This window comes from Egretta garzetta, unplaced genomic scaffold (assembly GCF_000687185.1).
Source record: "Egretta garzetta isolate BGI_Z169 unplaced genomic scaffold, ASM68718v1 scaffold589, whole genome shotgun sequence".
Taxonomy (NCBI): Eukaryota; Metazoa; Chordata; class Aves; order Pelecaniformes; family Ardeidae; genus Egretta; species Egretta garzetta.
This window is the reverse complement of record NW_009266282.1, coordinates 318,233-330,396: the sequence shown is the minus strand read 5'-3', so window position 1 is coordinate 330,396 and position 12,164 is coordinate 318,233. Positions and strand designations below refer to the sequence as shown.

At 45.7% G+C, this 12,164-nt stretch overlaps 1 protein-coding gene across 2 annotated transcripts in view; it reads left to right on the top strand.

Annotated features, from left to right (window-relative positions):
• Positions 1-1,401: 1,401 nt before the first annotated feature.
• Positions 1,402-12,164, top strand: part of NDEL1 (nudE neurodevelopment protein 1 like 1) — a 26,698-nt gene continuing 15,935 nt past the window's right edge. Inside the window, exons 1-3 of one of the 2 annotated variants that reach the window (XM_035902630.1) lie at positions 1,402-1,539; positions 9,431-9,528; positions 10,998-11,151. In XM_035902630.1, the coding sequence (XP_035758523.1) occupies positions 1,513-1,539; positions 9,431-9,528; positions 10,998-11,151 (279 nt within the window). In that variant the 5' untranslated portion in view covers positions 1,402-1,512. Of the gene's footprint in view, positions 1,540-4,723; positions 4,729-9,430; positions 9,529-10,997; positions 11,152-12,164 lie in introns of those variants that run through there. The other variant, XM_009647239.2, reaches the window with a different exon arrangement.

Genomic DNA, 12,164 nt, shown 5'->3' with positions numbered 1-12,164 from the left:
ACGGAGAGGGAGGGCGGCTGGGGCGGTGCTGGCAGCCCAGCGGTGCGCTCCTGTGGCCAGGGTCAGAGGGGAATTGCAGGATTCGGAGGGGTGAAGCCAAAACTGAGCTATTCCTGGCTGCCCGCTGGTCTGCGAGCGGGCGAGGTGACTCACCCCCGGGTCTCGCCGTCCCCGGGCTGTGGCAATCCTTCCCCTCATGTGATGTCTGGTAGGAGAGGACGCTTTTTTTTTTTTTTTCTCCTTGCTCTTTGCTTAAATGTGACGGGCTGTGCTCCTTGTTGCTCCCTGCACAGCCAGGATGGCTTTGATGGTGATGAATTGCTTTTGACTTCACTCCTTTCCTCAGATTCCCAAATGCAAAGGGATTTAACCGCGTGCGTTAGCAGAAATGTGCACCAGAGTAAGTTCGGCGACTTTCCTGGCTGTCGTCCGGGAGCACGGTGTTCCCTTTGCAGTCACTGTGCCTCCTTTGTAGGTGGCTTTGTCCCAGAAGGTGTTTATTTCTCCATCACCCATCCCCACTCACAGACAGGGAACTATACATAGGATTTCCCTGAATTCTTATAAAATACTTGGTAGATCAGATGCCTAGGATACATCTCTATTGTGTATTTTCCAGTAATTCTCTGTGGGTTTTTCTCTGAGTTTTTTGACACCTCCCTCTCAGCTCAGCGAGTCCTGTTGTATTCCATTTAAACATCATCAAACTCAAACAGTCCCTGCCTCCTATTCCCAGTTTGATGAATTTGACCTGAATTGCAGCAGACATGCCATAAAGGATGAACACATGAGACACAAGAGGAAATACATCACTAGAGTTGGGCTTCCAGTTAAGTGACTTCTCATTAATACATCTCTCCTTCCTAGGGCAGAGGAGAGCCGTCCTCACCCACCCGCAGCCCAGCTTCATCACTCTCAACCAGTTTGCACTGGCAGCATTCAGTGACTCAGGGCTTCTCAGTGCCCTCTGAAACTGTCTTGACTTGGTCACAAGTGCAGAGAGGCAGAGGGCACTTTTGTTGTTTATTGCCCTGAGAGCTGGTTAAGTATATGAAACCACAGTAGAAGAGTTCTTTGGATATTTAAGAAATTTTTTTTTTTTCATTTTTTCTTTTCCCAGAAACAATTCCTGGGCACTGCAGAGGGTAGTTGGCCTTGTCAAGGTCAGCATTTTGTTAGAGGTATTAGTAACTGTAAGAGGAAGGAGCTGTCCTGGGGCAGAAAAGTGACGAGGAGGCTTTTCTGTGTATTTGTTTATATTTAAATTAGGTGTGTCAGCAATGTGACAGCACAGGCATGCTGCTTGATAGTGTCAGGTAACTGCGGTTGTACAGGATATGACAGGTGGGGGTAAGTAGTGTGGTTTTTTGGATTAATAGTGTTAAGTCTGCCCTGGAAGAGTTCCTCTGTCTTGCTTTCAGACCCAGACCTGGCTGAGCTGTGTATTCACGTTGTATACATAGAGGCAGAGCATTCTCCTTTTAGTGCGCACATGTGAAGATTTTCTCCTGCATGTTGTTGGGAGTTACAGAGGTGAAGGTATGTGTTCAGAGGCATATTGATTGAATTTCCATCCCCCCTCTTCACGGTAAAGCCCTCTTTTTTTCATGACTCTGCAGAGGTTGCAGACATGAGAGAATTCCTCGTTTGGTGGAGAAGGAAAGAGAAGAGAAAGGAAAAGAAGAAAGTGGAGAGAAAACACAAGACTGATGATGTCTGTGACCTTAGGGCCGCAAGGAGTCTTTTCTCTGGAGACATGTCTGGGAGTAGGCTATCAAAAAGTACAGCAACAAATTACTATTTATTCCCTCAGTCTATTACAGTTATTTTTGAGAAGCAGGAAAGTCAGACTACAGGAAGGAAATGGTCTTTTTACAGTCCTTCTTCACGTTTGTGACACCAGAAAGATAAATTGAAGTGTGTACAAGCAAACTGTCTTTTCACTACTGTAGTGCACTCACCCATGGGCAAAACGAGATGTACCCATCAAGCTATATTTTTCTTGATATGACTGTGTCCATCGAAGGCTTTTCTGTCAATACAGCTCCGTGACAGATTGTGCTGCTTCCCTCTCCTGATCAATGTAGAGTTTGGAGATTTATTTTTACTCTCATTTTGTTAAGTGCTTGCTGAGTAGACCCTACAGCCCTCTCTGTTGGTGGCTGGCCTGTGACTAGCTTTTTGGGTAGTATTTTTTAAAACCATTTTCCCCTCCCTGGCACTGATAGAACTTTAGAGATGTAAAAGCAACAGAATTCACTCCTTTTGGAAGAAACCTGTGCTAAGTTTCTTAGTCACTTGTCTTTCTGCAGTGGCCAGAAGCATCTTAGCCCTCTGGTCACCGCCTTTCCAGAGAATGTCATCATCAGGATGGTATTAATTGCTGAGATAATACAGATGCCCAAGGGATCTGTGTGCTGTCATTTGTCGCAAGCTCTTTGCTGTGCCTGTCATAAGCTCTTGGATAAATTAATTGCTTCTGGGTAGGATGCTCTGTAATTTTTGAAGGTTTGAAGAGAAACCAGGCAACTGTGAGTTCGAGAAGATGCAAGTTGGGTGGATAATCTCCAGAGGTAGGGGAGTGTGTAGGCGCATGGCAGCTTGGGCCAGCTCTCAGGCTCTGTTGTAGTCAGGATCAGTGCTCCTGGTGCTCATCGTACCTCACCGACTTTCCTAAGAGGTGGTTTTCAAACAAGCAGAGACCGAGGCAGGGAGAAGCGTAACCTTTTCTCACAGCCTTAATTTCCTTCTCAGTTTGCAGTTTATTCCACACCCTTCTGCTCTACATGGATTTGTCACTCTGGGTTTCCCAGGTATGGAGCTGGGAGCAAATTGTTCTCGTGGTGAGGTCCAGGTTGTTCTGCGACACGCACATCTCCAGGGGCCTTTTCTTCATCTCTGCAGATACTGAACCTGCGTCAGGAGCACCAGCCTCTTCAGATTTTCCTTTTTAAGGTGCTTCAGTGGTGTTACTTGGGAACAAATAGAGGACAGATGTCTTAAACTTCCCATGTTTATGAAAGGGATAAATGTTTTTTTTAATACTGAATTTTGATGTCTCTGATAGTTGTAGTTTGATTTTTGGAAAGAGGCTTCTTGCATCAGTAGCTTTCCTGGTTTCAAGGCTTGCATCCCGGTGCTGCCTAATTCATCATGGGGTTTTTGCCCCACTTGATATCATATGTTCACAAGGTGTGCGAGTCTTGGCCACGTGGTGTAAAGCATACCTGTTTTGTTTGATTAATAAGGCAGATTCCTCAAGAGGCTGTAGAGATAAGAAAGCTGTACTGTACGGTGTTTGGTTATCTTAAAAGCTTTTAGTCTGAATCCAGCACAAAGTTTCCGCAGGTAGGATTTGGTCATCTTCTGCCTCCTGTGCTGTTCAAATTGGAAATGCAGGATCTATTATTACACCAGAGGAAGGAGCGTTGTGCTGACGCTGTGCTCTCTGAGCTTTCAGGAAAAAAAGAAAGTCATACACTGCTGTTGTAAGAGGCGAGGAGGTATTTGTTGTGGTTCACCAGAGAACATTCAGTTCAAAAATAGTATTGCAGGAAAAGACAGCGGTTTGCTTTCCGAAGCAGCGATGGAAGCAGGCAGCCTTCCAAAACGCATATGAAAATGCCTCCAGCTCCTATTTCAAGGATGAGAAAAGCAAGCACAAATTGATTGATCCATGGCTTTTGTTTGTTTGTTTTCCATATGCTAGTAAGTGAAAGATGATACAAATTTGCTCTGATTTTTGGCTGGAGTGCTCAGGTTCCTTTGCTTTGAAACATGACTGGGTTTTGGAAAAAAATTCAGAGCTTTGGGGGCTTGAGGGGTTACCTGTTGGTTCTTGTGGTTTGAGAAGGTGAAGAATGGATTTCTGCTTTTCTGTCTCTGAATCAGCACCAAATGGGAAGAGGAAGAAGAGCTGGTTGCTGACAGTCCTTCCTGTTCTTCCTGGCAGCTCTGGACAGTGCTAGCACTCAACAGCAGAGTCATTCCCTGCGAGAAGGGAGTGACTGCGGCAATTACATGGCACTTGGCAGTTTTGGGGACTCTGATAGCCAGAATAGGTTGTTATCTCGAGAACTGAAGGCCAGATGTGAGCTTGGCAGAATTTCTTTGTCAAGCCCTATTTTAGGTGGTTACTTGATTAATTCCAAAGGTCGATGGACGTTTGTTTGCATCGCCTTCAGCAGTGGGGCAGCAATGTGTGGATGGGGGAGTCTTAGCGCTGCGGCTTGTTGTACTCAAGAGGCCTTGTTTTGCTTAATTCTTCATGTTTGGTGGCTGAAAATATTGGGCAAACAGGACTGTGAGGAAGAAAGCTGGTGGCCTGTGTGCAGAAAAACATCTTGTTCGTGAACATTATAGAAAACTCATTCACTTTATATGGCAAATGTTTATAAGCTAGTTTTAAGTGGGAGAATGTGGGGTGATTAAAATCAGTAAGAATGGTTTCTCCAGCCTCTTGGGATGCTGCAGGTACATCCTGAGCGAATTGCAGCTGCCTGCGAGCAGTACTCAGAATCCTTTTGGACGTGCTCATCCTTACCATGATGCGTCAGTGAATTGAGTTGACTTTGAGAGCGGGGAGGAGTGGATTCTCGACTGTGGGAAGGGGTGGGTAAAAGTCGAAGCATTGTGTTAGGTTTCCAGCTTAGTGTTTTGATCTGATATTCGATCCAAACCTAGCAGCAGCCTCCAGTCACATGGAGAGCCCGAGAAGCTTTTTTTAAGGTACTGTGTTACACTTCAAGCTGTGTTTGTGTTTTCAAGTCTTCGCTGAAAAGTGGCTCCATAAAGATTTCATTTTGGCCTTGAATGGAAGATTCCTTAAGCTACTTGAAAAATACTGTCTGCATGTTAGTTTGGTTACTTCTGCTATGTGTTGGATTCAGCCTTTGGCTCTTGTAATATCTGGAGGATACTGAACATCTCACTTGTAAGGAGGCTTTTGGAGGTGAGAAACCAGATTTGTCCTGTACAAAACCCCCTGGATTTAGAGAAGTTCTTAACCTACAAGCTGCGATTTTGCAGAGTGATGACAGCGTGGAAAAGCTGTTCCGTTTTAACAGTGGAGAGTTACTCTGTCCCGCTGACTGTGTAAGGGGAGGCTTGAAAGGAGCCACTGCCTTTTGAACGTAGTTCTTGTTTGAGAGCTGCTTCGGATCCTGGAGTTATGCCCGTGTAGCTGAATTTTCCCAGGGCGCTGTGTGAATGCTAAGCTGTGTTGTAATGAATTTCGAGTGGGCAGCAGCATAAGCCTGCTCTCATTTTCCCTGGAAGACGCTGCTGCATTGTCTTGTCTGTATCCTGAAAGCCTCAGTGTTGTTTGTCAAAGGCTTGATTCTGCAAGTGCCATGTATGCAAAGAAGCCGGTGAATAGGAAGGCCTTGCCCCGCTGGTTCTCAGCTCCTCACATAATGCCCAGAGCTGGGACAACCGGCAACAGGCTGAAGCAAAGCAGTTTTTGTTAAACTCTTGGTATTCCATGGGCATGCGCTCTCCCACACGTGAGATGTTTAAAATTGTCTGGTTGTGTTCTGATAACGCCTAGGAGTTGCTTTCTGCCAGGCATACACATGTATTCCCACCTTGAATACAGTTTTGGGCCCCTCACTACAAGAAAGACGTTGTGTTGCTGGAGCGTGTCCAGAGGAGAGCAACAAAGCTAGTGAGGGGTCTAGAGCACAAGTCTTACGAGGAGCAGCTGAGGGAGCTGGGGGTGTTTAGTCTGGAGAGGAGGAGGCTGAGGGGAGACCTTATCGCCCTCTACAACTACCTGAAAGGAGGCTGTAGCGACATGGGGGTCGGCCTCTTATCCCTCATAACGGGTGATAGGACGAGGGGAAATGGTCTGAAATTGTGCCAGGGCAGGTTTGGGTTGGATGTTAGGAAAAATGTCTTCCCTGAAAGGGCTGTCAAGCACTGGAAGGGGCTGCCCAGGGAAGGGGTCGAGTCTCCATCCCTGGAAGTATTTAAAAGCCGGGCAGATGAGGTGCTTAGGGACATGGTTTAGTGGTGGGATGGCAGGGTTAGAGTAACGGTTGGACTTGATGATCTTAAAGGTCTTTTCCAACCTAAACAATTCTATGATTCTATGTGCTTGGATAGGCCCCTGTTTCTACACCATAAATAGAGGGAATGGGCAAAGGTTGGCAGAAATGAAGTGATTTACTTATGGCCACGTGTGTGCTGGTGGCAGGTTTGGAAGCCGTCTGCATCTCCCAACTCTCAAACTAATATTTTGGCCATGAACCACCTTGTTTGCAGAGCGTGTATACGTGCTCTTCTCTTTCTCTTGTCCCTCATGCACAGGAGGGAAGACAAGTGACGTAACTGTGTACATAAAATGGGATATGGATGTTGGAGCTTAGTATCGCACACTGGCATTAGCATCTGATGTAGGTGTTTATGCAGTGCAGTTAGCTGATGAAAAATCCATGCTGATGGCGTTGGGTGTGATGGTAGACATGTGCCGTGGGTAATCGTCTCTGACCACCTGCTTAACCAAGACGGGCAAGGGATGGTGGGCTTGGGAAGGGTCAGCTGGCTCCTGCTGGGAGGGTTTGGGAAGGAAGAGCTGCTGCCGAGGGGCCGAAGTACTGCAGGGCTGAATCTCCTCCCTCTGTTGTCTCAAAGGGAAGGGTCTTTTGACAAGGGAGTGGGGGGGAAAAAGACCCCCAAATCTTGGGCATCATCAGTTGGTGACTCTGTAGGTGGCTGTGGGTGCTAGGCAGCCCTCCCCGCCCCTCGCACAGGCTGCTGTGCCTGCAGGGACCCCTCGGGGCGTTGTTTCCGGGGTGTGCCCTGCATGAGCAGACAGGAAGGACTCTCGGGTCCAGCCGTACCTTATCTCGACCTCTTCTAGGAAATGATGTAAGATGCTTCCTTGTACAAACTTTTTTCTAAACACATCCTGAATTTTGCTGACAGGTGGCTTCCTGGATGTTTACCGTTTGAGATCAGCTCCTCTGGAGCTGTGGGAGCTGACCCTGTTCTCTGTTATGCCTCATTTGTTTTGGGGAGAATGTGCTTGTTGCTGATCTAAGCCTCTCAGAGCGTGCCCGTTTAGGGCCGAGTGCCGTAGAGGGAAAGGTCAGAAGGCTTTTACTGAAGTGGTTTGGGTGAGATCAGTGCAGGACTGATGTTACAGGCAGCATGCAGCCGTAGCCAAGCTGTTCACCTCTTCCCCTTCCCGGCAAGCTGAATCGAAGTCCAGTAGCTGCCCGACGTGTGCATGAGCCACAGCAGATGTCTGCTCGCCTTAATGCACCTGGCTGCGAAACTGCCGTGGTTTGGGAGGTGATTCATGGGCTCTACCTCCGCTGTAAACAGTCTTTTGCATAGGACTTATCATTTGTCCCTGTGTTGTGATTGAGCTGCAAAGTCTGAAGCAAGCACACCCAAAGAAAGTTTTACCTGAAGAGGTACAGCAGGACTGAAAATACATGTGCTAGGGGAATTATAATGGCTTCACATGTATATTTTATTTTCTCAGTACAGGGGGATGCAGAAAACGAAACACCGTCAGTTCTCTTGGGCAGCATGGAGACCCGATTTAATGACAAACATGCTTCTACAATAAAGCTATGAGGTTAAATAAACACAGTGTGAGAGTTGGGGTGTTTTTGAGGTGCTTAGCGCCCTCTGGATAAATTTGATCTTATGCCCTTGCGTTGTGGCAGCTGTGGTCTCAGCTGAAGAACAAATGTGCCAGTTCCAGCTGGCTTTATTTGTGAGACAAGTGCCAGCCTCTGAAATGAGCCTGGCTGCCCTCTGGTGAAAGCATGGGATTGTTTTGCCCTACTTTTAGGTGTCTAAAATGTAGGTCACTGAGATGCAGGACATATTAGTGTGACAATTTTAGGCCTGAAGGGACAGTGTTGGCCATTGATGCCTGTTAGAGTGTGAAAGTCAGGACTTCTGGGTCAGCTATTACTGGTTGATGGGTTTGATGAAAGTATTTAAAGCCCCTGCGTTAAACAGAGGTTGGTTTCAGCTTACTCTTTTCTGGGTGTTAATAACGAAATCCGAGTCTTGGTTTTTGGGCAGAAGAAAAGATGCCTACGTGTAGAAGAGTTGCAGGGTTGCTTGGGGAGAGCTCAGAAATGGCATGCGGTGTGGTTCATCCCCTGGCTGTGGTTGGGGATTGGGCCTATCTGAGCACTTCTCTTGGTCCTGCTGTGCATGGCAGGACCACAACCACTGCATCATCATCTTCATCAGCTTCTGAGACCTGGTGTGTGTCAAGGCCTCAAATGTCTTGTGTCCCCCTGGACTGTGCATTGCTCTGTTACTGAGCAGCGGTATAAAAAAGTACACATTGGTTTGTGTTTCTTACATTGGCTAACAGCCGAGCAGCGATGCAAACGGCATCCAGTGGTCCAAGCAGCTGATGAAAGGAGGTCTTCACCCAGAGAGCATTGTCCTCCCGCCTTGGCGCAGGAAGCTGGACCCCTGAACATCGCTGGCTGGAAGCACTGTTGTATGACGTGACCATGTAATTTTATGAGAGACACTGATCTTTCTTGTGTCTGCCTAAGGGGGCAGAGGAGGCGAAAGTATGAGGATAACTTCTGTTACTTGTATGCTTTACGCAAATGCGGAATTAGCTAGGACTCAACATAGGAGGAGTAAAGTGAATTTTAATCTCCGCAGCACAGCGTGTTAGCAGTCAACCTCGGAGTGTTTGTCCTCATTCATTATATGCCTTTGCAGCTCTAACAGGAGTTGTAGCGTGCATCGGTGCGCTGGCAACAAGAGGCAAAATCTCTTTAAGAACATTTTATGAACGGAAGTGGAAACTGTGATAGCTGTGGATTTTAATATCCTTATCAACTGTGGTCCTAAGTGAGTTTGTGGCATGAAATGCTGTTTCAGTGGCAGGTACAAACTACAGCCAAAATTCCTGGTCTTATTTCAGGCTGCTGCATGAGCATTTCCAGAAGCTGGGTAAAATTACGTTGCTTGTTGCGGCAGGTCTCTGTGCTGAATGATCATAGAATCACTTTAGTTGGAAAAGACCTTTAAGTCCAACCTTTAACCTAACCCTGCCATCCCACCACTAAACCCTGTCCCTAAGCACCTCATCTATCCTTCTTTTAAATACCTCCAGGGATGAGGACTCGACCACCTCCCTGGGCAGCCCATTCCAGAGTCTGACAACCCTTTCGGTGAAGAAGTTTCTCCTAATGTCTAGCCTAAACCTGCCCCGGCGCAACTTCAAACCATTCCCCCTCGTCCTATCGTCTGTTACCAGGGAGAAGAGACCGACCCTGTGCTTGTTAGGGATCATTAACATCCTGCTTGCGGGTGCCAAGTCTGGATGCCGCTCTCAGAAGGGCTGTGGTGATGAAGCCCGGTGCGTAGCAGTGGTTTTGGGGATGGTCTGCCTGTCTGCTTATCCTGAGTGTATTTTTATGTTTGTATCCTGCAGGTCATATTGATCATGGACAGTGAAGACATCCCGACTTTTTCGAGTCCAAAGGAGGAAACTGCATATTGGAAAGAGCTTTCCTTGAAGTACAAACAAAGGTACCATTGTAGATTTGCAGGCTGGATTTGGTTTTTAATGACTAGAATGTTGTTTAATCGTTTCTCTGCAAAGCTACACTAAGATTGGTGTTAGATATTTTAGAAAGAATCTCTGCGTTTCAAGCTTTAAATCCAGCTTTAAGATTTCCAGCCTTGTGGGAGCTGAGTGTTTCTTGCACAGTGTTACCATGCCATGAACTCCGGGCTATATTTCGAGCATGTTTGAGCAAGAGCAGAGCCCTTTTGCGATCATGTGCAACTTTGCATAATTAAAGTGCTGTCTTAAGTAGTATCTTGATGTTTTATCATTAGAAGGCACATTTGGGCTTGCCTTGTATTATTACTGTTCCCTTGAGCTTCTTCTAGTTGAATTACTGGTATGAAAAATGGCTGATTCGGTGTCTGCTGCAATTTATTGAAGTGTATTGTACCTCGTAGTCCAGCCTGTACCAGTGGTTTGCAACTTTTAGGGTGTACAGGGCTTTTTGGTTACCAAGAACGACAACTGAGGTTGCTTTCTTGAGTAATGCTGTGCTTCTTGTGGGGGCGGGATGTGGTTTGTTAGGGGTTTTTTTTTTTGGAGTGGGGGTATTGGAGGCTCACACTTTATTTTCTTCAGAAAGCTTTCTTTGCATTTGCTGTTACTCATGTGCAATTGAGGTGAAGCCAGTTAAACCTCTGTCAAGCTCAAAGAGCCCAAGGTGCAAGTTGTTGTTTGTTTGGGGTTTTTTTTTTTTGGTGGGGGGTGGGGTGGGGGGGTTGAGCATGTGGAGAACTGTGAGTTGTTCTCGGGTGTCAGAAAATTCTGTCGTAGACACCAATGATACATTTTTTCCCAAAGCTTTGATAGTTTTCTCTGCTGCTTGCTAAGAGCTGAGCTATTATGCATGGTAGAGATAAAAATTTAATAAGCAAAGTATGTGGAGTGGGTACTTCTACTGTTTAATAACTTGCAGTGGTATAAGGTAGGTATGTGCTGGCTTCCTGCCAAAGTGCTCGGTAACCCTAAGAGTCAAACCTTCGCTCTTTTCAAGAACTTTCAATTTCCAGGTAGTGCAGAGATCCAGAAACTGTTGTTCTCTCTTACAGTTTTTGACCAAAATCAGGTTAAATGTTTGTTTAATTCATTGACTCTTATCAAGTCAATGCTAGCAGTGAAAGCTAATGGAGTACAAAGTGGTTTTCAGACTCCTGTGAATCCTGTAAATAGCCTTGACACAGGTTTGTATTCACACATGCATTTAAAGTTGCTGTTTGTTTTGATGTAAGAGAATTAATTTCCTTTTATAGCTAAGCTTAATGTAATTTCTCTGTGTCCCCATTTTTCTTTTTCCCCTTAGAGGTCTATGGATGACACTTAAGTACTTTAAAGCTACTGTTTTTTCAGCTTATTATTTTAGAAGACCTGTGGACTTTGTTTTAACTTGGGAGATGCTGGATTTTCAACTGATGAAATCTTCTCTTTATAGCTTCCAGGAAGCTCGTGAAGAGCTGGCAGAATTTCAGGAGGGAAGCAGAGAGTTAGAAGCTGAGTTGGAGGCACAGCTAGTGCAAGCTGAGCAGAGGAATAGAGATTTGCAAGCAGATAACCAAAGGCTGAAGTATGAAGTGGAGACGTTAAAGGTAGGTCTCTTCTGTAATAGCATTGCCTCTTCCTACAAATAAGTCTTGGATCTCATTTTAGATTGTCTGGTCTGTTCTTGGTCAGTCACTGAATATCCAGATGAAGTAAAGGAGTTGTCTGTTTAAGATCCAGACTTAAGTATGGCATATACTCCAAATAAGGCCAGAACTTATGGTGGAATTTTTCGTGTTTGCATCAGGAAACTCTTGTCATGGACTTTGCGCTTGTTTGTTTGAATTCTCTAGGCCTTGCCAAGTAGTAACTTTATTAGTTACACAGGCAACTTCAGTATAGCAACAAAGTGGACAACACAAGTATGTTTTGTCAGACCACTGTGTTGTCATCGTTCTTTGCAAGCTATTTTTTTTGCCCAGAAGGTCTCCTTGTTTTCATGAGACCTTAAAGAAGGCTGAAGATGGGCAATTTGTGCGCATCTTTCAGAGAGGATCTCCTAGTTCTTTCTTGAAACAGCTGTATCTGTGGAGACAGGAATTGCGTAAGGATCTGCATGTGCAGAAGGTAACTTTTAATTGATGCCTCTATGTTAACCAGTTCTTGCCTCTTTTTGAATCTTGGAAAAGCATCGTTTTTGATAGTCTTGGGTTATTTTAGTGAAGGCAAAGGTTGGAAACTTACCCGGTGGAAGTAAAGTTTATGGGATTACTTGTTCACAAATCCAGCCCCAGCTATATCTGTAAGGTCAGTACATGTTTTATAAAGTCAGTAGTTTTTCTGTAAGCCCCTGTCTGTATCCTCAGAGCTGCTGAGAGCATGTTTGGGAGTGGAGTCTTTCAAAGATGAGCTTGTGGACCTGGAGGTTTTGTAACAGATTTCAGTGACTCTCATTTTTGCTAATGGAGATGTCAGACAATTTCTGGTATAACAGTGTGGCTATTGTCAAGGGAGAGGCACTGAAGGGGAGGCTGTGCAGTTCGATTTCTCTCTGGCTTCTGAGATGTTTGAGGCTTCAGAGCAGCTGTCAGCGCAGGCTGTTGGGAACAGATGCAGGAAT